Source organism: Rhipicephalus sanguineus, chromosome 3 (genome assembly GCF_013339695.2).
Source record: "Rhipicephalus sanguineus isolate Rsan-2018 chromosome 3, BIME_Rsan_1.4, whole genome shotgun sequence".
Taxonomy (NCBI): Eukaryota; Metazoa; Arthropoda; class Arachnida; order Ixodida; family Ixodidae; genus Rhipicephalus; species Rhipicephalus sanguineus.
In genome coordinates this window covers 3,720,397-3,742,558 of record NC_051178.1, presented here as the reverse complement: position 1 = coordinate 3,742,558, position 22,162 = coordinate 3,720,397, and the positions used below count along the sequence as shown (strand labels likewise).

Here is a 22,162-nt window from a genome sequence, read left to right as displayed (position 1 = left end):
GTTTCTTGTGAGTGGTCACTTCTGCATTTTATTACCTCCCTGAAGATATGCACGTACATCTTGCCGAGTTATAAGCTTTGTTGAACTATTTATTGTATGTGGCATCGTTGACACAAGATGACAACAGGGCATATGCTAAAGCTCCTGTAAGATCACAGGCCGAAGGTAACAAGCAGCTTACCTTTGTTAGGAGAAAAAGCGCTGACATTTAGGATATCACTGTTCGCATATGTTGTAAGTGCTTCAGAGGAGTCTTGTGAGATTAAAATGTGGTGCTCCCACAAAGATTTTTTTCTTTTTGTACTGTCACCAACCTGGAAAACTATGTAGACGATAAGTAAAAGAGATCAGGGTTAGGCAGAATGATGTGATGCCTGACACTGCAAATGAATGCAAGAGTACTTAATTACCATTGTATTGCAAGTGGAATATTGTATTCAATATGAACCTCAGCTTGCTTTGCCATGGTGTTCCTGTGGTTGTACACCTTCTTACCACCGTGGCAGGATTGCGAGAACTAACGTCTCTGTCAAAATCTTGTGCAGGTGTGTGACACAAGCAGTCACTGTTTACAACTTCAAGGTACCTCTTACCACCTGTGGCAGTATTGCCAGAACTAACGTCTGTGTCAAATTCTTGTGCAAGTGTGCAAGGGACAAAACAGAAGTGGTCACTGTTTACATCTTTAAAGTCCTAAACAAGCACACCAGACCATGAATGTACAGTGTCTGACAGCTACAGTGGAATACACATCACGATGGCTGGAGCCATCCCTGTGTGGCACCAGCTAGCCTGTGACAAGCTGCATACTTTTGCTTGCGATAACTGTGTGGGAACAAAAAAGGGACACCGCACAAGGAAAGGCTTTTAGGCAATCTTAACGGCTTGCGGTGAGGGAATTCTGAAAAGGTCTGATGTGCCATCTTGCAATAAAGAAGCAACTTTTATACCTAGTCTGTCTTGTGTAAGCAGGAGTCTGATAAACGTAGACAGTACAAGTTCGTGGCTGGGGAAGGATGATGGTGAGGAGATGCCCTCTTGAAACGTTAACCTGCACCCTCCTCCCATCCCCTTCTTGGTGCACTGGAAGTTTTGCCCTCTAGGTATTAGTTTCTTCAGTGGTGCTCCTGAACGGCTTGTGATTGAGCTTGCTCTTACTACCTGCTTTACCCAAGTACCAATTCTGGTGTTGGATTTTTCTTGCTCCGTAGCAATTTTGAATAGAAAAAGAGGCTTCAAACATTACGTAAACAAACAGAGCGTTAAATGATTACCATGGATATTCTGTACACAGACCTCCCCTATACAATTCACTAAAGAGTCCCAAATCATATGCCTGATTAAAGTGTAAGAAAGCATGTAGTTTCTTGATGTTATTTTTTTTAAACAGTACAATAACTTTGCAAAAACCAGAGTGTCATCAGTGGTGCTTGATATACAGTGCATGAAGCCAGTGAATATAAACTGCAATGATGCCACCAGAAGCATTAGCAAAAGTAAATTCACCCTGATAGAAACCTCATTCTGCATTAAGACTGTCCAGGCAATATTGTCACGGGCGTGAGAATACCCGCAATTAAGAAAGAAAGAATGAAATGTATTTACAAGATATACACCGGGAGTCCTTCAGCCAAGATGGCGGAACACCAACAACAACAACGCGAGCGCTCTTGCGATCGTCGTCTTCATCGACTCGATGGAGCATTCCTGCTTGTTTGTCACCACGGCTTGTAACATATAGCCCCCGCCGCTGGGAGCGCCGTCTCGGCGCTTAGGGAAGAGTACGATCGTGGGCGGAGAAGTACGGCTTCAGACGGGATACGTGCACAATGTCTGTAGAGGGGACAGACGATGACGATGCACTGTCCAACGGGGCGATCTCATACGTGACGTCAGTAAGCTGGCGCAAGACCTTATACGGCCCGGAATAGCGGGAGAGGAGCTTCGATGACAGACCAACGTGGCGGCAAGGTGTCCAGAGCAGGACCAACGATCCTGGGGAGTAGGACACGGCCCGGTGATGGCTGTCGTAGCGAGACTTTTGAGACAGCTGCGAGGCAGAAAGACGATCCCGTGCGATCTGGCGAGCTGTTTGAGCTCGAACAGTTGCATCGCGGGCGTACTCTGTAGGAGTGTAGGTATCTGGTGGTAGGAGAGTTTCAAACGGTAAAGTGGGATGACGGCCATACAAGAGATAGAAGGGGGAAAAGCCAGCAGTATCGTGGCGTGACGAGTTGTAGGCGAACGTCACGTAAGGCAGAGTGTTATCCCAATCTCGGTGGTCCGCAGAAACATACATAGATAGCATTGTGGTCAGCGTGCGATTGAGGCGCTCAGTGAGTCCATTAGTTTGCGGGTGGTATGCAGTGGTGAGCTTATGACGCGTAGAACACGAGCGAAGAATGTCGTCGACGACCTTTGAGAGAAATGAGCGACCACGGTCGGTCAGCAGTTGACGTGGAGCTCCATGGTGGAGAATGACGTCGTGCAGCAGAAAGTCCGCGACATCAGTTGCACAGCTTGTGGGTAGTGCTCGCGTGATAGCATATCGTGTCGCATAGTCAGTAGCGACAGCAATCCACTTATTCCCACTCAGCGACGTTGGAAATGGTCCGACGAGATCGAGGCCGACGCGGTAGAACGGGTCGGCAGGAATGTCTATTGGTTGAAGTGTGCCGGGCGGCGACAGCGAAGGACGCTTATGGCGTTGGCAGGACTCGCAAGATGTAACGTATCGGCGCACAGAACGGTAAAGGCCTGGCCAGAAGAATCGACGCCGTACGCGATCATACGTGCGGGCTGTTCCGAGGTGTCCGGCGGTTGGGGCGTCGTGAAGTTGTTCAAGAACAGTAGAGCGGAGCGTTGCGGGAAGAACTAGTAGAAGCTCTGGGCCTTCGGAGCTCATATTACGCCGGTAGAGAATGCCATCACGGAGCACGAACAAGTCGAGGGACGGGTCGGAGTCGTGAGAACGTAGACCTTGGATGATGGACCGCAGATTGGCATCACGGAGCTGTTCACTGCGTATGTCGGTGAGGTCAGAGATAGCAAAAACGCAGGCGTCTGAATCATGCGCCGACAGGTCAGGGGGATCTACAGGATTACGAGATAGACAGTCAGCATCCTGGTGCAGTCGGCCAGACTTGTAGGTGACGTCAAAGCTATATTCTTGAAGCTTCAAAGCCCAACGCCCAAGTCGTCCAGTAGGATCTTTGAGGGACGACAACCAGCACAAAGCGTGGTGATCTGTGATCACGGAAAAGGGGCGGCCAAACAAGTATGGTCGGAATTTGCCGACAGCCCAAACAAGTGCGAGGCACTCGCGCTCAGTGATCGAAAACTTGCACTCGGATGAGGAAAGGAGGCGACTGGCGTAGGCGATGACGCGATTTTTCCCTTGCTGCCACTGAGCGAGAACTGCGCCAATGCCATGTCCGCTGGCGTCGGTGCGAACTTCAGTGGGTGCTGACGGGTCAAAATGGGCTAAGATGGGCGGGGAGGTAAGCAACGTAGTAAGTTTGCGAAACGCATCAGCTTGTTGGGGACCCCAAGAAAACGGCATATCCTTCCTCAGGAGTTGTGTCAAAGGCCGAGCAATGTGGGCGAAGTTCTTGACAAAACGTCGAAAATAAGAACATAGGCCGACAAAGCTGCGTACATCTTTCGTGGAACGTGGTATGGGGAAGTCTTTGACGACCCGAATTTTGTCAGGATCAGGTTGGACGCCTTGAGCACTGACGAGGTGGCCGAGCACCGTGATTTCTCGGCGGCCAAAACGGCATTTGGAAGAGTTCAGCTGGAGACCTGCGCTCCTGAAAACTTCAAGAACTGCCGACAGGCGGCTAAGGTGGCTTTCGAACGTCGGTGAGAATACGATGACATCATCGAGGTAACAAAGGCACGTGGACCATTTGTACCCACGTAGCAGGGAGTCCATCATCCTTTCAAACGTAGCCGGGCCATTGCATAAACCAAAGGGCATTACTTTAAACTGGAAAAGTCCGTCCGGTGTCACAAATGCTGTTTTTTCACGGTCTTGGTCATCGACAGAAATCTGCCAGTATCCCGACCTCAAGTCGATAGAGGAGAAGTAGGCAGACCCATGTAGGCAGTCGAGAGCATCGTCAATCCTTGGCAACGGGTAGACGTCCTTACGCGTGACCTTGTTTAAGTGCCGGTAGTCTACGCAGAAGCGCCAGCTGCCGTCCTTCTTTTTTACGAGCACGACTGGTGATGCCCATGGACTACAGGATGGTTCAATGACGTCCTTCGTGAGCATTTTATCAACTTCACGCTGTATTACCTGTCGCTCAGCATGGGACACGCGATAAGGACGTCGTCGGATTGGGCTGGCGTCTCCCGTATTGATTTTGTGAGTGACGACCGACGTCTGACCTAAAGGGCGGTCGTCAAAGTCGAAGATGTCCCGGAAGGATTCCAAGATACGCTGGATATCGGCTCTCTGTGCTGGAACGAGGTCAGGCGCGATCATCTTGTCAATGTCGCCATCAGCTGGGCTTATTGAGGAACAGAATGAAGCGGGGGGAAAAGAAGCGTCTGCAATGAACGCAGAAACAGAATGGTCAGCAAGAGAAGAGACGTTGGCTAGAGACATGCCATCTGGGATAACTTGCGCACACCAGCTGAAGTTCAGTATCGGTAGAGATGCTCGATTATTCGTGACCGTGAAAACCATGTGAGGAACGGCAAGATTTCTGGCCAGCCAAACGTCAATGGTAGGAGTCAACACATAATCGCCGTCGGGAATAGGAGGACAAGAGCCCAGGGTCACATACGTAACGGCTTGGGGCGCTAGGCGGACGTACTCGATAGAACACAAACGTGGTTGAGGTGTTGCTGGAGCGTCGTAGTAACATGGCAGGTCGAGCTGAAGTAAGCCGGTTCCACAGTCAATAAGGGCAGAGTGGGCGGACAGAAAGTCCATGCCGAGGATGAGGTCATGGCAGCACTTTTCGAGCACGGCAAATAGTACAGCTGTGGAGCGATCAGCAACACTAATACGTGCCGAGCACATCCCAAGCACGGGAAATGTTCCACCGTCGGCGACCTTGATGAGCGGCACCGTGGGCGGCGTTAAAACCTTCTTTAGGCGGCGACGAAGCTCTGAATTCATCACTGATATGTGGGCGCCTGTGTCCACAAGAGCAACAACATGTGCGTCGTCCACTTTAACGTCTATAAGGTTGCGTCGAGTCTGCAGTGTGGTCAGAGGATTTAGCGGGCGAATCGTCGATGCAGCGTCACCTCCGGGAGCTGCATCGTCTAGTTTTCCCGAGACAGGTGGGAAGTCGGCGATGCAGGACGGCGGAATTGGGGTGAGCGAGACGACGGGCGACGAGATTGCGGCGAGCGGGACTGGTGACCATACGGTGATGGTGACCGACGATACGGCATGGAGGAAACGTCATCACTGGTGGACTGAGGTGACTCACGGTGGGGTTGGAACTGACCATCATTTGTCTGTGGGCGACGGTTGGACCCATAGGACGCCTGACGCCAATACCACCGGCTGTTGCAATAGCGGGCCGGTCAATGGCCGGTCAAAGCAAATGGGCCGGTCGTCAGCAGTCCTCCACTCGGCGGGATTGCGAGGAAGCACCGACCTCTGGCCTTGGGCGTACGAAAGTGGTGGACGACGGTCATTCGATCGGGAGGGAGCGGCCGTGCACACTGAGTCCAGGCCAACATTCGAAAGCTCTTGACGAACGATGGCGTGCACTAGTGGTACCATTTGCGAGCCGGAATCACAGGAACGAGAGCACGTGGAGGCAGGAGAGATAGCTTCGAGTTCACGTCGGACTATCTTCGTCACGTGCTCCGCAGTCAGTGGTGCCTGTGGTAGGGGGGCGTCTTCGCACGACCATGTTGCTGCTGTATTTGGAAGTCGAGTAAATTGATGGGCAATACGTCGGCTTTTGGCGGTCTCGAAACGCTGGCACTCACGGATGATGGCATCTACTGTGTCACAGTCCTTGCAGATCAGGAGGTTGAACGCGTCATCTGCTATACCTTTCAAGATATGAGCCACTTTTTCAGACTCCTCCATGCTGTCGTCCGCTTTGCGGCAAAGGGCGAGCACGTCTTGTATATAAGACAGGTAGGATTCATTCGATGTCTGAGCACGAGACGCCAGCTCCTTTTTGGCCGCTATCTTTCTACCAGTCGATTTGCCAAACAGGGCACGCATCTTTTCTTTGCACGCATCCCAGCTGCCAATTTCTGCTTCGTGGTTCTCGAACCACACTTTGGCTGTCCCTTTCAGGTAGAATAGGATGTTCGCCAACATAAGAGTGTCGTCCCAGCGATAATTCTTACTGGTGCGTTCGTACATCGGCAACCATTCTTCGATGTCGACATTGTCAGTCCCGCAAAACGTGCCTGGGTCTTTCAGCTGTGGAAGGACAACTGTCGTCGTGGCGGTTGCCGCTGCAGGGGCCGAACCCTGTTCTGCCATCGTGGGTTCAACCAAGTGTCGGCCGCTTCGGAGCTCCGTTATACCGTGTTGGTACCCAGCACCTCCACCAAAATGTCACGGGCGTGAGAATACCCGCAATTAAGAAAGAAAGAATGAAATGTATTTACAAGATATACACCGGGAGTCCTTCAGCCAAGATGGCGGAACACCAACAACAACAACGCGAGCGCTCTTGCGATCGTCGTCTTCATCGACTCGATGGAGCATTCCTGCTTGTTTGTCACCACGGCTTGTAACAATATTAACAAAGTATATTCAATAATTTCATTACTTCTAATTGTCCCATTTGCATAATCCTATCTCATCCATACCATGCTGTGAATCCAATAATTATTGACCTACGAGGGGTATTATTAAAGTGGCCAGCTCATTTAAGATACCTGCTAGCCCCAGTGCTAACCTCATTAAATTGGAGGCTTTAATAAGTACTGCGTTGTGTTAATTCCTTCAAGAAATTTTTAGCATCCCCTTGATAGCTATTTTTTGAAGATTTGATGATGCATCTCCCTATCTGATAACAGGCACTTGCCTAATTACCACCCCTTATTTCCAAGAAGCAGCCCCCGTAAGATGCTTCAACGCATGCTATAATCGCAGGTCACCATAAGTTTCCTGATACCACCTTGCTGTTAGTTCTGGCACAGCATAGTTTTCATAAATCATTTTCTTGCAAAGCTCAACTTGCTTCCTTGACCAACTGCTCCCATAATTTTTGACCATGCTTCAATATCTATTTTTCTTGATTACTCGAAAGAACGCAATAATGTGAACCATAAGCTACTACTTTTCAGAGAAAATTAATGAAATATTGATGATCATCTCCTATACCTAGCCTGAGTATATACTTCCTTAATAATCATTTTTATTTTGGAGCATATATATGTGAAGGCACGAAATCTGAAGTACCACTGGGGTCTGTCATAGGAATTTCGCACTTCTTTAAGGGTGCGATGCAACAATTTTGAATTAATCCTGCAATAAGTTAGCAGAATTACTGCCTTGCGAATTGCTTGCCACATTTTTTAAAAAAGTAAATTGATATGGGCTCGTTACAGAGGCTGGAGTTGGTGGTGATGCTGGCCACCGCATCAGCACTAATTAATGAGACAGAGGACGGCGCGTGTACAATTAAGGCACACACACGCGCGCGCGTACTATGTATGCTTCACTGCAATACATTCCGTGCACTTCACCGCATGACACAACTGTGTTGCGGCAATGTTGACATTTAGAAAGAAGTTTAGGTGTTGTGAATGTAAGCTAGACAATGCTCCTTGCAATAAAATATCTATTTTATTTCCCTTTTCATTTGTACACAACTAGCTAAACAGACACTGCTTAGAAAAACGGTTGTCATCATCGGCGACAGCATCGTTAAACAGCCACTCGGTCAATAACGTCGGGCGAACGCCTGTTCATATCCCGTCGCTGCCAACTTGCGCATTCCATATCGGTCGCGCGCAGTTACGCAAGACAAATTCGCCCAAATGACAGTCCAACTGATAGCGATCGATCCTCGATCACGCAACACACGCACTTACCATACATCCACGCAAAATCGCATAACACATGGCTTTTATTTCATGTTCGCACAGCTCATTATCAATCGGCCAACACTTCGGGATATTGACGTTACCAACAAGTAACGTTGGGCGTTACCTAATATAAGCACCGCGGAGAAGGTCCCTCCGCTCATAAAAGCGTCTACTGAACACGACGACATCGCAGGAAGTAACAAAAGCACAACGACTTGCATATGAATCACCTTCTACTCTTACACAACGCGACCACGTCGACCGCGTCCCCACGGGCAGAGGCGGTTCTCGCTAACGCACACAGCTCACGGTCATAACCAACATCCACCACGGAGAACAAGCCACCATAGAGTTTTCACAAGTTAGTGAGAAACTCTACGGTAACCACACTACCTAAGCCGCCTAAAAAAATTTCCAGCCGAGCTACTTTGCCGCCACCTACTTATACGCTTCAAGCCAAGTCAAGCCAGTTTTAAGCGGCTATATGGGTGCGCCGAACGCTTTTGCCACATTTTGTCTCGTGCGCCCTGGGCGTACGAGACACTGCCATATAAAAGTAACAGGGTAGTTATAAAATGGGAACAACAGGTATCCGAACCTATAGAGATACAACGCGGGCTTCGACAGGGGTGTCCCTTGTCACCTCTGTTATTTATGCTGTATCTACAAGGATTAGAAGCTAAATTAGAGGGGAGTGGACTCGGCTTCACCCTCTCTTTTGCCAAGCAAGGAAAACACGTTGAACAGTGATTACCGGCATTGATGTATGCAGATGATGTAGTATTAATGGCCGACAACAAGGAAGATATGCAGGGATTGACAGACATCTGCGGTAATGAAGGAGATAGGTTAAATTTGAAGTTCAGTAGGGAAAAATCGGCACTCATGATTCTTAATGATAATGAAGGCAGTGAGCATAAGATACAGGAAGTCACGCTGGAGATAGTGGATAAATACAAATATCTGGGCGTATGGATAAACAACGGGGCTGAGTACCTAAGGGAGCACGAAAGATACGTAATGACTAAGGGTAACAGGAATGCAGCTGTAATTAAAAATCCATCCATCCATCCATCCATCCATCCCGTCCGTCCGTCCGTCCGTCCGTCCGTCCGTCCGTCCGTCCGTCCGTCGGTCGGTCGGTCGGTCGGTCGGTCGGTCGGTCGGTCGGTCGGTCGGTCGGTCGGTCGGTCGCGTCGGTCGGTCGGTCGGTCGGTCGGTCGGTCGTCGGTCGGTCGGTCGGTCGGTCGGTCGGTCGGTCGGGCTCGGTCGGTCGGTCGGTCGGTCGGTCGGCGGTCGGTCGGTCGGTCCGGTCGGTCCGGTCGGTCGGTCGGTCGGTCGGTCGGTCGGTCGGTCGGTCGGTCGGTCGGTCGGCTCGGTCGGCGGTCGGTCGGTCGGCTCGGTCGGTCGGTCGGTCGGTCGGTCGTCGGTCGGTCGGGGCGGGTCGGTCGGTCGGTCGGTCGGTCGGTCGGTCGGTCGGCGGTCGGTCGGTCGGTCGGTCGGTCGGTCGGGTCGGTCGGTCGGTCGGTCGGTCGGTCGGGTCGGTCGGTCGGTCGGTCGGCGGGTCGGTCGGTCGGTCGGTCGGTAGGTCGGTCGGTCGGTCGGTCGTCGGTCGGTCGGTCGGTCGGTCGGTTCGGTCGGTCGGTCGGTCGGTCGGTCGGTCGGTCGGTCGGTCGGTCGGTCGGTCGGTCGGTCGGTCGGTCGGTCGGTCGGTCGGTCGGTCGGTCGGTCGGTCGGTCGGCGGTCGGTCGGTCGGTCGGTCGCGGTCGGTCGGTCGGTCGGTCGGTCGGTCGGTCGGTCGGTCGGTCGGTCGGTCGGTCGGTCGGTCGGTCGGTCGGTCGGTCGGTCGAAACTCGAAACGGTTGAAACGGTCGAAAAAAAATGAAAACGGGGCGTGAATTTGCAACCTTTAAAGTGGGCAGCTAAATGTGACCCATAATTGTTACTTAGATTAATTTAAATGCGAAGCATTTCTTAGCGAACCTTTGGCAATTTGAGCGTTTCTATCTACGTATCTATCTATCTATATATCTAGCCGCCTACGTCTGGGGGCTCTCATGATCACCTCCTTAACTTGGTGTAGACCAAAACTGGCATGGGAGGGTAAGAGGATTTGACGAATATGACTGTTGGGTTATGACACGAATAACCTGAAAATCCTGTCGTGTACGTCGTCAAACCCTTTCCTCCAGACACGTGTGGCACATACCCGTTTACCACGGGCCGCATTGTACGGGTATGCGCCACAGGTGATTGACAGTTCATATCTACCCAGGAGCGGCGAGAACACACATTGGTAATTTAAATGCGAGAGCGTTAAGAAAAACTGACATCGGCAGCGTTGATCCGATGAATGGAAAGAATAAAAATTAGGATCGCAGCAGGAATCAAACCCAAGCATTCTGCGTGCCAATCAGGTATTCCACCACAGAGCTACGCCACGCCTGTAAACTGGTTTGGAAAAACAACCTATGCAGGCGCAATGTCGATGCAACGTGAATTGTGGGTGTGGTGCTGGCTATTTAATTTTACAAGAAAGTAATAAACACTACATACATACTCCTACGATGCAGGCGTCATATCAGATTAACGTCTGTGGTTCAAGTGTTGGCTTCGCTTTTATAGCAGTCTAATAAACACTACATTTGTATTCCTATGATTCAGCAAGCTATATTTAAGCATTGTGCGACCCCGGAGGTATACATTAACGAAAGTTACGTATGATATTCACATGATTCCATCATAAGGTGCACTTACTTTCAATAATACTGACGTATGTACTCTAACTTGAGGGCAGACATTACGTCGCACCATAACTTCGCACCATAACGCTTTAAACGCCAGTGTTGTCGACGTGCCTGGTAAGCCCACGATGGGCAGACAGCTGCTACACTTACAAAAACACGTCAATCCACCTCGTAACGCTTGGCTAAAAGCCATAAAATAATAAAATACAGCGTAGAAGTACTCGTTGACTGCTTCGCATAAAACCGATTCCCACAACGGGTGGGATCTGCCAAATTTTTTTTATTAATAGGCTTTACTTTGCTAAAACATGCATCAGACAGGAGAGAGTAGGTTAACGCTATCACGGGAAGCTTTAATTATGCCAGCGAATTCGATTCAAGGTGGCCGAAAGTAATTCTGAGATGGTAGCAAATACCATTTGCTACCACTACACCTTGTGGGAAGCTTCGGTTACGAATCTTTCTGCCAAAGGTTGTTTTCTGGACGAGTAATGCAGTTGCTCATTGGTGACCGAACTTTCAGTAAAACCCTTTACTGATAAATCAACATTGCGTACCATCTTTTCTCGACACTTTGATAAGCAGGCATGTCGAAAGGTACCATGTCGAAGGGTACCATTTTGCAGGCAACCAAGAAATTACCCGTTTTTTATTGGTGAGTAAGTTTGTGCGAAAGCATTCACTGACTGACTGTGTCGGGATTGCTTTGTATTCTCAGTAGCATTTTTGTGTTCTCAAAACAATTCACTACGGTGTTCAAGACAATTAGAGCGCCGCTCTTAGGCGTCCGTTCCTGCGTTGAGCGGCATCGCCGTTGGCGTCGACGGCGTAACCGATAGCGCGAACGAGGACGAAAGAGAGGGGACGCGGGGTCTGTCGATATCACGAGATACTGGCCTCTAACCTCGCTTTCCTCCTCTGTCGCGCTGGCCCCTCGGTCGGAACTCGTGCGCATGCAGGGCTGGCACGTGCACTGCGGCTGGCTTCGCTTGTCGTAACGGGGCTGTGGGCGTTTCACTTGGTTCGCGACAGCTGCAATGCATAGAGTATGCGTAGCACTCGAGCGCTGGCAGTTTCTGTGGCAATATGTAATGAATGTTACGTTGCTACAACTGCGGATAGTCAAAACTTCAAACACAGCTGGCGTTGCCCGAACACGAGGCTGCGCTCAGCGAATTATGCAGTATCGTAATCGCCGGTGAAATTTTTAATTTGTGATAGCTTAAATCACCGCTTCAGTTGTTCATCAACACAACATATTCTGCACGTAAAAATCCGTTTGAGGGGCATTTTTCCACTGAATGTTTGACTTGTCACTGGCCCATGAGCCGCACTTTAAATGCCTGAAATGAAAAAGAACCGGGCATAAACAGCCTCATAAAGCTAAGCTCTTAAAAATATTCTGGGCCGGCGCCAGGGGGGGCTCTGCCCCCCCATGAGGCAGTCCGGGGAGGGGGCAAGCCCCCCAGCCCCCCCGTACTCTTTGCCTATGCACGGAAGTCAAATGGAACCCATACTTTCCCATACATACAACCCATACAAATTAATGCACCAGATATGGGGTGTTATCAGGCCCGCAGCCAGGGGGGAGGGGGGGTCTAGACCTTCCCCCCCGTTCCCAAAATTCTGATGGAGGGGGGTGTTTTGCCGAAAATAAATAACGAAAATATGTGTTTTTCAAGGCCTTCAGCAAGTGGCAGCCCCCCTCCCCTCCCGAAAATATTCCTGGCCTGGGTGAGTTGGGTGAGCTGCGCTTCAGTGCTTTGCTAACAGAACAGATGGCAATCCACATAGTGCGAAATGTGATGAATAAAGCATTTTTATAAGCCATAAAATGTTTTTGCAAGTTTCTTTCTGTTTTGAACATGTTACTGGAATATTTCACGTCGTAAAGAAAAGGCAATTCTGGAACAATTTTTCGTAATTTAATCGCCACTTAAGGGGTTAATAGCTGGTTTCTCGAATTCCTTTTGTTTGTTTTGTGTTCTTGCTAAAAATTATTGTAATGTCCCCCTCACATAATACTCCTACGTGGAGCCTGTGAGGAATTTGTAAATAAATAAATAAAATAAAGATAAATAAACTGAAGATTTTTTATCGGAATTTCTGCGAAACCAGCTCTTTAATGGGTTAAAGAGCTCCATTTTGTCCACGGAGTATACCAAAATCATGATTCACCAACGTGCCCAATCGTCCACCCTCGTTAAGTAATGCAGGGATTTTGTGTTTCACTCTGAGCACTTCACGGTCTGCCACGACTCGGTCAGGGATAGGTCATATCTAATAATCTATGTTGCTCTAATGCAGTTATTGCAACGCTGGCATATTTATTTAGCAATACCAACGTGATTCTTGTGCCCTTTAAAAAATGTGACCTGCTGTTGGCTCAGTAGAACAGATGGCAATCCTCTCGTGTCTTTTCATTTAGGCCTCGTTAGTGTGTGCGCACACCTACGTGGTGTAATGAGCGATCGTCCACATTGCAGAGGTGTCTATGCTGTACTTAGCCAAATACAGCCCCTCTGCCAGAATGGTGTTTTGCTTTCATTGCCCCCAATTGTGGTGTGCCCAATGCAGCTGGCCACTTGTCTGGACAAGCACAAGGGAGATCATTGCATCCACATCTGGGACGTCCAGAATGCAGGCAGCCGACCAGTGGAGTTGGGTGAGCGGCGCTTCAGTGCTTGGCCAGTTTTTCTCTACCCTGTCTCTTGCTGAACGGCCATAGTGCGGACAGGCGACAACCACATTGAAGTTCATTTTGAAATATGTACAGTGCTCGCGGATTGAAACAGGACAATTTAGGGCTAAGCGACGCACATACTTCCGTTTCCACTGTCTTCAGTCCGTGTCACATCGGCGTAATTTCGATTCGAATGTGTAGATCAGAGCCAACAATATATTTAGAGACCAAAATCGTCGCGTCAGGACGTGATTATCTCGAGAAAATGCTCGACCAGTCGTGACACTAAAAAAATGGGTGTCTTGTTTGAATCAGTGAGTGTACTGTAGTGCTGAGTACGACATAGAGGACAAAGAAGCACTGTTGGACACGATCTTCCGTCTTCTATTTTGCGCTGTGCAAATAATTTCAAAATGAGACGAGACAACTAGCCCGGCTGTTCATTTTGTTACCTGCACATCGAGGCTACGAGGGGCGTTCAATAAAGATTTCCCCTGACTGATTTCCATTTATTGCAGGATGCTGAAACTGCGCATGTGTAATGACAAAGTCACTGTAGGTCACGTGCCAATTTGCAACTCTAAACTAATAACGGTCTTTCTCTTAGAGGTGCTGAAGTGGTGGGAGGTGTGATAATGGATGCAGTGGAATACAGAGAAGCCGTCAAGTTCCCGTACTTGAAAGGCCGCACTCCAAGGGAGACGTTCGATGAGATAAAAGAGGTGTATGGGGAGGATTCCCCATCATATGATGTAGTGAATAACTGGCATCGCCAATTCAAATACGGTGTGATTTCCGTGGAAGCAGCTCCGATTGCAGGGCGACCCCACTACGCTGTCGATGAACACACCATCCAGCAAGTGGAGGCCGCCATTTTGGAAAATCGCCGCATTAGCGTTTGAGACCTAGCCCGACATGTCAAGATTAGTGTGGGGTCCACGGAAAAAATCATTCAGGACCATCTTCATATGCGTAAGGTATCCGATCGCTGGGTTTGCCGGCTGCTCACACCTTTCCAAAAGCAGGACGAGTCGAATGCTCCCAGGCTCTTTTGACCATGTGCCATGGAAACCAGCAGGACTTTTTCAACAGACTGATTACACAGGATGAATGCTGGGTCCATCACTATGATCCGGAGACTAAAGTCCAGTCGATGCAATGGAAGCACTTGGACTCACCGCCTCCAAAGAAGGCACGCACCCAGCTCTCGGCGGGCAAGGTCATGCTCACAGTCTTTTGGGACCAGCATGGAGTTGTCTTGATGGATTTCCTAGCAAAGGGTGCCACGATTACTGGGGCATACTATGCTTCACTGCTGCGGAAATTGCGAGAGACCATCAAAAACAAGAGACGTACGTGGCATGCTCGCCAAAGGCGTCCGCCTTCTGCGAGACAATACCCCAGTTCACAACTCACATGTTGCCCAGACGGAAGCACGCTCCTACAGCTTTGAAATTCTACCGCATTCCCTTTATTCACCCGACCTCGCACCATCGGACTTTCACCTCGTTCCAACATTGAAGTCATATTTGAAGAGCAAGCATATTCCAGATGATGAGACTCTGATTTCTGAAGTTACATCATGGCTTTTGCAGCAACCTGTCGACTTCTACAAGCGAGGTGTTTACAGTTGCACAAAAAGATGGGGGAAGTGTGTGTCCCTGGGTGGCACCTATGTAGAGGACTAATAAATCTGCAAAGTTTCGTTGCTCTCCGTCCCCAGGAAGCGGGGAAATCTTTATTGAACGCCCCTCGTATTTCAGGAGCAACAATGGGAGCCAGGCATGTTGATGATGGGTGCCCACACATTGCCGTCGCCTATAGTGTCAGGCATACAGCGTGTAGGATAGCAGTGACTTGCACCTCCGGCCATGCTAGTGTGGAGGGACATAATTAGGCCGCGAATTAGAAGACACACACAAAGGACGAGCGGCACTTCAAACTGAATTGTTTTGGGCATTAACCCAGAAATAAATAGGCAACATACATGCGCATGTTTCGATCATAGGTTGTTTGAGTCATGTTCAGTGACAGTTTCTCTGTTCGTGCAACATGACATTGAAGTCGAATTCATTTAGGGTCATTCCAGGTGAAACGTCCCAGTCCAAAATTCGGCCACTGGTGATTCTACTGAAAAACATTGAGCTAGAAGGTAACTGTGTGAGAGTGATTTTAGTAAAGTATTTTCGTTCAGAAAAATTATCTGGTCACGTGATGGCCCTTTGAATATTCTGGCGAGAAGGAAAAGTTGGGTGGGAATATATTACGCGTATTCAGGCTTGAAACTGGGTATACAATGACGCATAGTGTTTTAAACCATTCTATTGTCATTGTGCTTTCACGTGACGTCACAAGTAAAACCATATATTTTCCGGCTTAAATAGGCTTAGCAAAGAAGTAAGAAAACGTGCAAATTCAGACAATTTTCGTAAAACCGGCGTCAATGTTTTCAGCCGCAAAAGTTAAGCTATTTTGCCAGTCAACGTAGTATCTATGCTAAAATGTTTTCAACCTTTATAAACAAGCGTTTATTCAGGAAAAATACTGGCAAAGTTGACAAAAAAGGCTTTTTCGGGAGATTCACTCGTAAATTAAGCATTGAGGCCCTCGCGATCAAAAAATGTGAGAGGATTCTTTATATGCTCCAACGTCTTCTCTTGTGATGTGGAAATTTTGTTTAAAGCGAAAAAAAAAACATTTTTGATGTCCACAACCAATGTCACTGGTAGGCGCTGGCAAACAGAAGCGTTTTCCGTGATTTGAAGTAAATTATTGCGATTGATTCTTGGTTAGTTCTGTAGTTGATATTATTTTAGACCTTGTTAGCTTGTTTGCACGTGTTTTGAGCATTGTCAGCCTTGTTTTAGGTCTGTATTGACCACTGCGGGACCATGAGGCATCAAACGTACAGTACATGGACGACAAGCCGGGCCCCTAAATCGCTACACACTTAAAACAGAAATAACGTTTTGAACCTTTGCTACCACGAGGAGCAAAGGTTCAAAACCACATTATTTGTTTGGCTGGACCAAAAGTAATGTAAAGGGTGTTACAGTGATTTGGGTGCCACTAACGCCCCTCCACCACGTCTACTGCCGCTTTTTTAAGTAGCGCCAAGCATTGTTCCGCTGCCGCCGCCTAGTTCCGGTTCCGGAGTTTCCGGAAGGAAGTTATTGGGCCACCTCCTTCCGCTTTTTTCTTCTATCTTGTTTCCACACACCCGAGACAGCAATTATTTTTCTCTGCTACAGTGAACTAGAATATCTTTACCTCTGCCGCCGAGGGAATTTTCGCTCGGTGTTTCTGCCTCGCTAGGGATGCCGCCTCGCTGCTGCGCACCAGGCTGTCCGACGCGATGGAATACCGGCAAATCTCTCTTTTCTTTACCCCTTGGTAAGTATGATGAACAGAGAACAGCCGTCTGGCTGCAGCGCATTGGACGACAAGGCATCCAGCCAAAGAAGTCGGCACTGAGCACTACGTAGCGCTTCATACACATGTGCAAAAGCAGCATTTCATACATATAACGTACTGCGTGCCGCCTCGCAAACCTACCTTCCCGCGTAGTATAAATATTCCGCCCGTGTGGTCCACTGTTAACTTCTAGTGAACCAGTGGGGTGAGTAGCGGAATTGTTCATTCTGTCTACGACACACGCAAACCTCGCGTTCGATGACTGCATGGCGTAGATGCGGCAACAGACGCAAAGGAGGGTCTTTCATCGACGCTTGACCGACGTCTGAAGAAGCAGCCGTGGAACAGAGATGTTCGAACTTTACATTGCAAAACGATTATATTAATCGGTCACAATGCCCAGTCTATGAGCATTCACACCAGTATGACGTTGCAGGAAGGCGTTTAAGTCACTTCAGGCAGACCAAGCGAGCTTAACTTCACACCAAGCTCGCACACTGAAGCTCGCATTCTTTCATTCGGCTCGCCTTTTCGCCGCATGACGAAAGCACATTTTCGGTGCATCGCACGAAACTTCACACAACACACATATCAAGGAGGTCCTTCCATCGGGCGAGATGCACTTGGGCAGTTGCAATGCCCGCCTTTTCGCCGCATCGACGTCGTAGCCGCACGGCGAAGCCACATTTTCGGTGCATCGCACGAAACTTCACACAACACACATATCAAGGAGGTCCTTCCATCGGGCGAGACGCACTCGTGCAGTTGCAATGCCCGCGCACGCATCACATACGCACAGCTGCAGTTCCCATTGATCTCCTAGACGCTTAGCTACATCACCTAGTTTGTGCATTTAGCGAGATCGATGTACATCAAAGCTCCATTAAAGCAAAATCACGACCGATCCTCCGCCGGCAGGAAGGTTGCGGAGACAGCCGAGCGGCAGGACAATCAGGCGGAGGCGGGGGGTGGGGGAGGGTGCAACCGGGAAACATCATGGCGGCACGTCCGCTTCCGCTGCGGGAGATCCGGTTCAAAGGTAGAGGGAGAGGGCGAGTTGGCGCTACTTAACCTGGTCGGCGGAAAACTCATGGAGGGGCTTTAGGTGCCACATTCCACAATTCAAGAAAAGAGAACCCAGCTCGCTCAGAGATTCGCCATGGTGATCTCTGTCAAAGGGACCCCACAACTGTACCATTTCGAACCGTCTACTCTTTCAACACTGTCCGCCGCGGTGGTGTAGTGGTTACCGTGCTCGGCTGCTGACCCGAAGGTCGCGGGTTCGATCCGGGCCGCGGCGGTCACGTTTCGATGGAGGCAAAATGCTAGAGGCCGTGTACTGCGTGATGTCAGTGCATGTTAAAGAAAACCAGATGGTCGAAATTTTCGGAGCCCTCCACTATGGTGTGCGTCATAATCATGTCTTGGTTTTGGCACGTAAAACCCCAGATACAGTTATTACTCTTTCAGCACTTCATGTTGGAATTGGGTCATTCCACGCCAAACGTCCCAAACATTGCGCTCGACCCTCTCTAATTGTATTGTAAAAAATTGTGGACGTTCATATCAGTGCACTATTTGCCCTCGAAAAGTATTTTTTGGAAAAAAAATTTTTCATTTCTGTTACAGTGATTTGAATTTTGCCGTAGTGGGTGAAACATAGGTTGCGAAAAAATACTCTAAAGATACAATACTTTACGGAACGCCTTAAATATCTGCTGTTTACTTGAAAAGGAATGGCACTATCTTATTATCGCCCATTGACGACCACTACTTTGTCACACGATGTGCTTTGTGGTGAAGCAATGCTGCAATTCTGCGCCCATTTTGATTATTTTTTAAAAATTCTACGAATATTACAGACAAAATAGGACTATATCACATGGCTGGATAGTTGGCAGTAAGCGTGTCAAAAAAGTATTGAAGTTGATGACTGAGTAGTTTAGAAGTGGAAGAGGCGCAAACATTGAAAAATGTGTGAAATGCCCGACGTTCAGGCACATCTAGAGTGGTGATGCGGTCCAAGTAAAAATGCACGCTTGGTCACGTTAGGAAGAGTAAACAAAGGAGATTTATATATGAAAGTTTAATCGCAGTGTTTTACAGCGAAAGCTGTTATGAGATCGTTTCACCGGCCGTTTTTGGTGCCGTAGTTGTCCGCCGCTGCCGCCGCCGCTTTCCATAGCCAGTATCGCTCGAAATAAGAAAAAAAAAACTAAATAAAAATTCCAGGATGGAACGAGGTTCGAACCTGGGCGTGGGAGCCCAGTATTCAACCTCTGAGCCATGCCGGTGCTTGAAACTGCTTTGCAAAAAGGTCCTATACAGGCTTCATGTCGGGAAGGAACCACATTAGCATATGCAATATAGTGTGGTAGAAAAGTAAAATAAGCACCAAGCGTCGCACAACGCGAATTCTGTAACCAGGCGTCACACGATGCAAATTGCGCTAAGAGTAGGTTGTTGAATGCTTCCAACCCATTACAAAGGGCTCTGCCATAATTCATCGTCATCAGGCACAGCATCAACAAAGTGCGCATAATGCCTTACATGCGTTTAGCAGGTAGCAACGTTCTCCGTAGAATGACGAAAAATGGCACAATGCCTGCTGCCCTACTTCTCAAAAATTACAATGATTTATAGCGTAGTGGGTTCCTCGTAAGTGCACTTGTATTGGTTGCCAAGGAAGCCCATAAGCGCATGATCCATTTCCTCGGAGTCTCAGTAAAGTTCTTCGCCTCCCCCGCCCGTCTCTCTCCCATGTCAACGTATGTTATACAGCATGACGGGAGAGGGAAATAGCGACCGGGCGTCACCCAATGCAAAAACATAACTGGTGGGCCGTTTAAAGATTCCAACCCATTACAAAGGGCTGAGCCATAATTCTTCATCGTCATGAGTCGTCGCGTCAAGAAAGTGCACATAATGCCTTACAGACGTGTAGCTGGTGCCTCGCTTCTCCGCAGAATGACGAATAATGGCTTAGTAGGTGCTTCCCAACTTCACAAAAATTGTGATTTATGGCGTAGTGGGTACCTTTCTAGTGTACTTGTATTGTAGCCCCAAGAGAGCTTAACGGGCTCTAGAAACGCCGCTCTTCCAGCTTTCGCTGTGACTGTGCTGCGGTTTCAGCGCAGGCCTGGCGTTTTTTTTTTTTTGAGATCCTCCTTTTGTGCTTCTTGACATTCCTGGTGATGAAACAAGTTTGATCAATGCAGTCTCATTTACAGTCAACCTTCGGTACCTTTTTACTCGTGAGCTAAGGTAATACTTGATCCAGTCTTCCACACCCCTTTGTTGGCTTCTTAGTTGCTGGGCGCCATATGAGTGTTAATTGTAAACAGTGCGCGTTGAGATGAGATGACTGAAAACCTGGCGGATACCAAGATGTAGCTAAATTATTTTGTCAACGTTGGTTGCTTTTATTCCGAGTCAGGATAATACTTAATCTAGTCTTCCGCTCCCAATTTTGGTTTCTTAGTTGCTGAGTGGCATGTGAGTGGTTTGAACAGTGCGTGTCGAGATGAGATGACTGAGAACCTTGCTAATATCAAGATGTAGCTAATATATTTGGTCACTGTTGGTTGCAAGCTTTAATTTGAAAAAGAAGTTATTCTGCAGTTTCGCTTGAGAAAATTTGGCGTATCTGTGATGCATCACTGACTGTTCCAGAATGAGAAAGACACTGCGCGCCGCGAGCACACACTCATGTAGTGCTCGGCAGAAGCCATCTCTTAAGGTTCCAGAATGAGAGAGAAACTACGCGCCGCAAGTGCACATTCATGTAGTGCTCCACAGAAGCCATCTCTTAACGTTCCACAACGAGAGAGAAACTGCGCGCCGCAAGTGCACACTCATGTAGTGCTCGGCAGAAGCCATCTCTTAATGTTCCAGAACGAGAGAGAAACTGCTCGCCGCAAGTGCACACTCATGTAGTGCTTGGCAGAAGCCATCTCTTAAGGTTCCAGAACGAGAGAGAAACTGCACGCCGCAAGTGCACATTCATGTAGTGCTCGGCAGAAGCCATCTCTTAACGTTCCAGAACGAGAGAGCAACTGTGCACCGCAAGTGCACACTCATGTAGTGCTCGGCAGAAGCCATCTCTTAAGGTTCCAGAACAAGAGAGAAACTGCGCGCCGCAAGTGCACACTCATGTAGTGCTCGGCAGAAGCCATCTCTTAAGGTTCCAGAACGAGAAACTGCGCGCCGCAAGTGCACACTCATGTAGTGCTCGTCAGAACCCATCTCATAACGTTCCACAACGAGAGAGAAACTGCGCGCCGCAAGTGCACACTCATGTAGTGCTCGGCAGAAGCCATCTCTTAAGGTTCCAGAACGAGAGAGAAACTGCGCGGCAAGTGCACACTCATGTAGTGCTCGGCAGAAGCCATCTCTTAAGGTTCCAGAACGAGAGAGAAACTGCGCGCCGCAAGTGCACACTCATGTGCTCGGCAGAAGCCATCTCTTAAGGTTCCAGAACGAGAGAGAAACTGCGCGCCGCAAGTGCACACTCATGTAGTGCTCGGCAGAAGCCATCTATTACAGTTCCAGAACGAGAAAGTGCGCGCCGCAAGTGCACACTCATGTAGTGCTCGGCAGAAGCCATCTCTTAAGGTTCCAGAACGAGAGAGAAACTGCGCGCCGCAAGTGCACACTAATGTAGTGCTCGGCAAAAGCCATCTCTTAAAGGAGCACTGACACAAAATTTCGAAGGCGAGATAATGAGTGAAATAGATGTATGTGGAGCCGTACACAACGTCTACGAAATATCAAGGGCCAATATAGCCTAGAACATATTTAAAATCAATTTTAAAGTGCATGCCGCGCGACTGAGCGAGATGCGAGCGCTTCGCGACGCCGACATCAACGCGGCGGATGTGTAAACAAACCTACGTCACAAGTTTGTGTTGGCTGGTGGCTGGTTGTGCCCTTGCGCTTGTGCCGTGCTACCTGCCATTCATTCCTCCGTGCCTGCGGCTTTGCGTGTGCTAGTTGTGTTCTCTTCCGCTGTTCGCTCGTCGTGCCCGTTGGCAGATGTTATGGCCCGTTCACGATAGCGGCAAGCCTGCCGCAACGGCGCGGTGCTGCAGAACGTCGGCCGTCACCGCAAGCGCGAGAGCAGTCCAACTTGCACGGCAAGTTTCTCCGGCGAGGCGTTCGCGCCTCCGAAAAACATGGCAGCGCTGCCAAAAGCGGTTGTCGTCCACTTCGAATCTATCAAGTGGCCGCCGTGCGCTCTGTAACGTGTAAGTTCCGAACTGACGCTTCCATTTGCTTTAGATTCATG

The 22,162-nt window shown here is 49.0% G+C and overlaps 1 protein-coding gene across 1 annotated transcript in view; it reads left to right on the top strand.

The window, feature by feature from the left end:
- Positions 1 to 22,162, top strand: part of LOC119386412 (GATOR complex protein MIOS) — a 727,447-nt gene that overhangs the window by 234,044 nt on the left and 471,241 nt on the right. Inside the window, exon 8 of the mRNA XM_037653722.2 lies at positions 13,356 to 13,443. Within this exon, the coding sequence (XP_037509650.1) occupies positions 13,356 to 13,443 (88 nt within the window). The remainder of the gene's footprint in view (positions 1 to 13,355; positions 13,444 to 22,162) is intronic.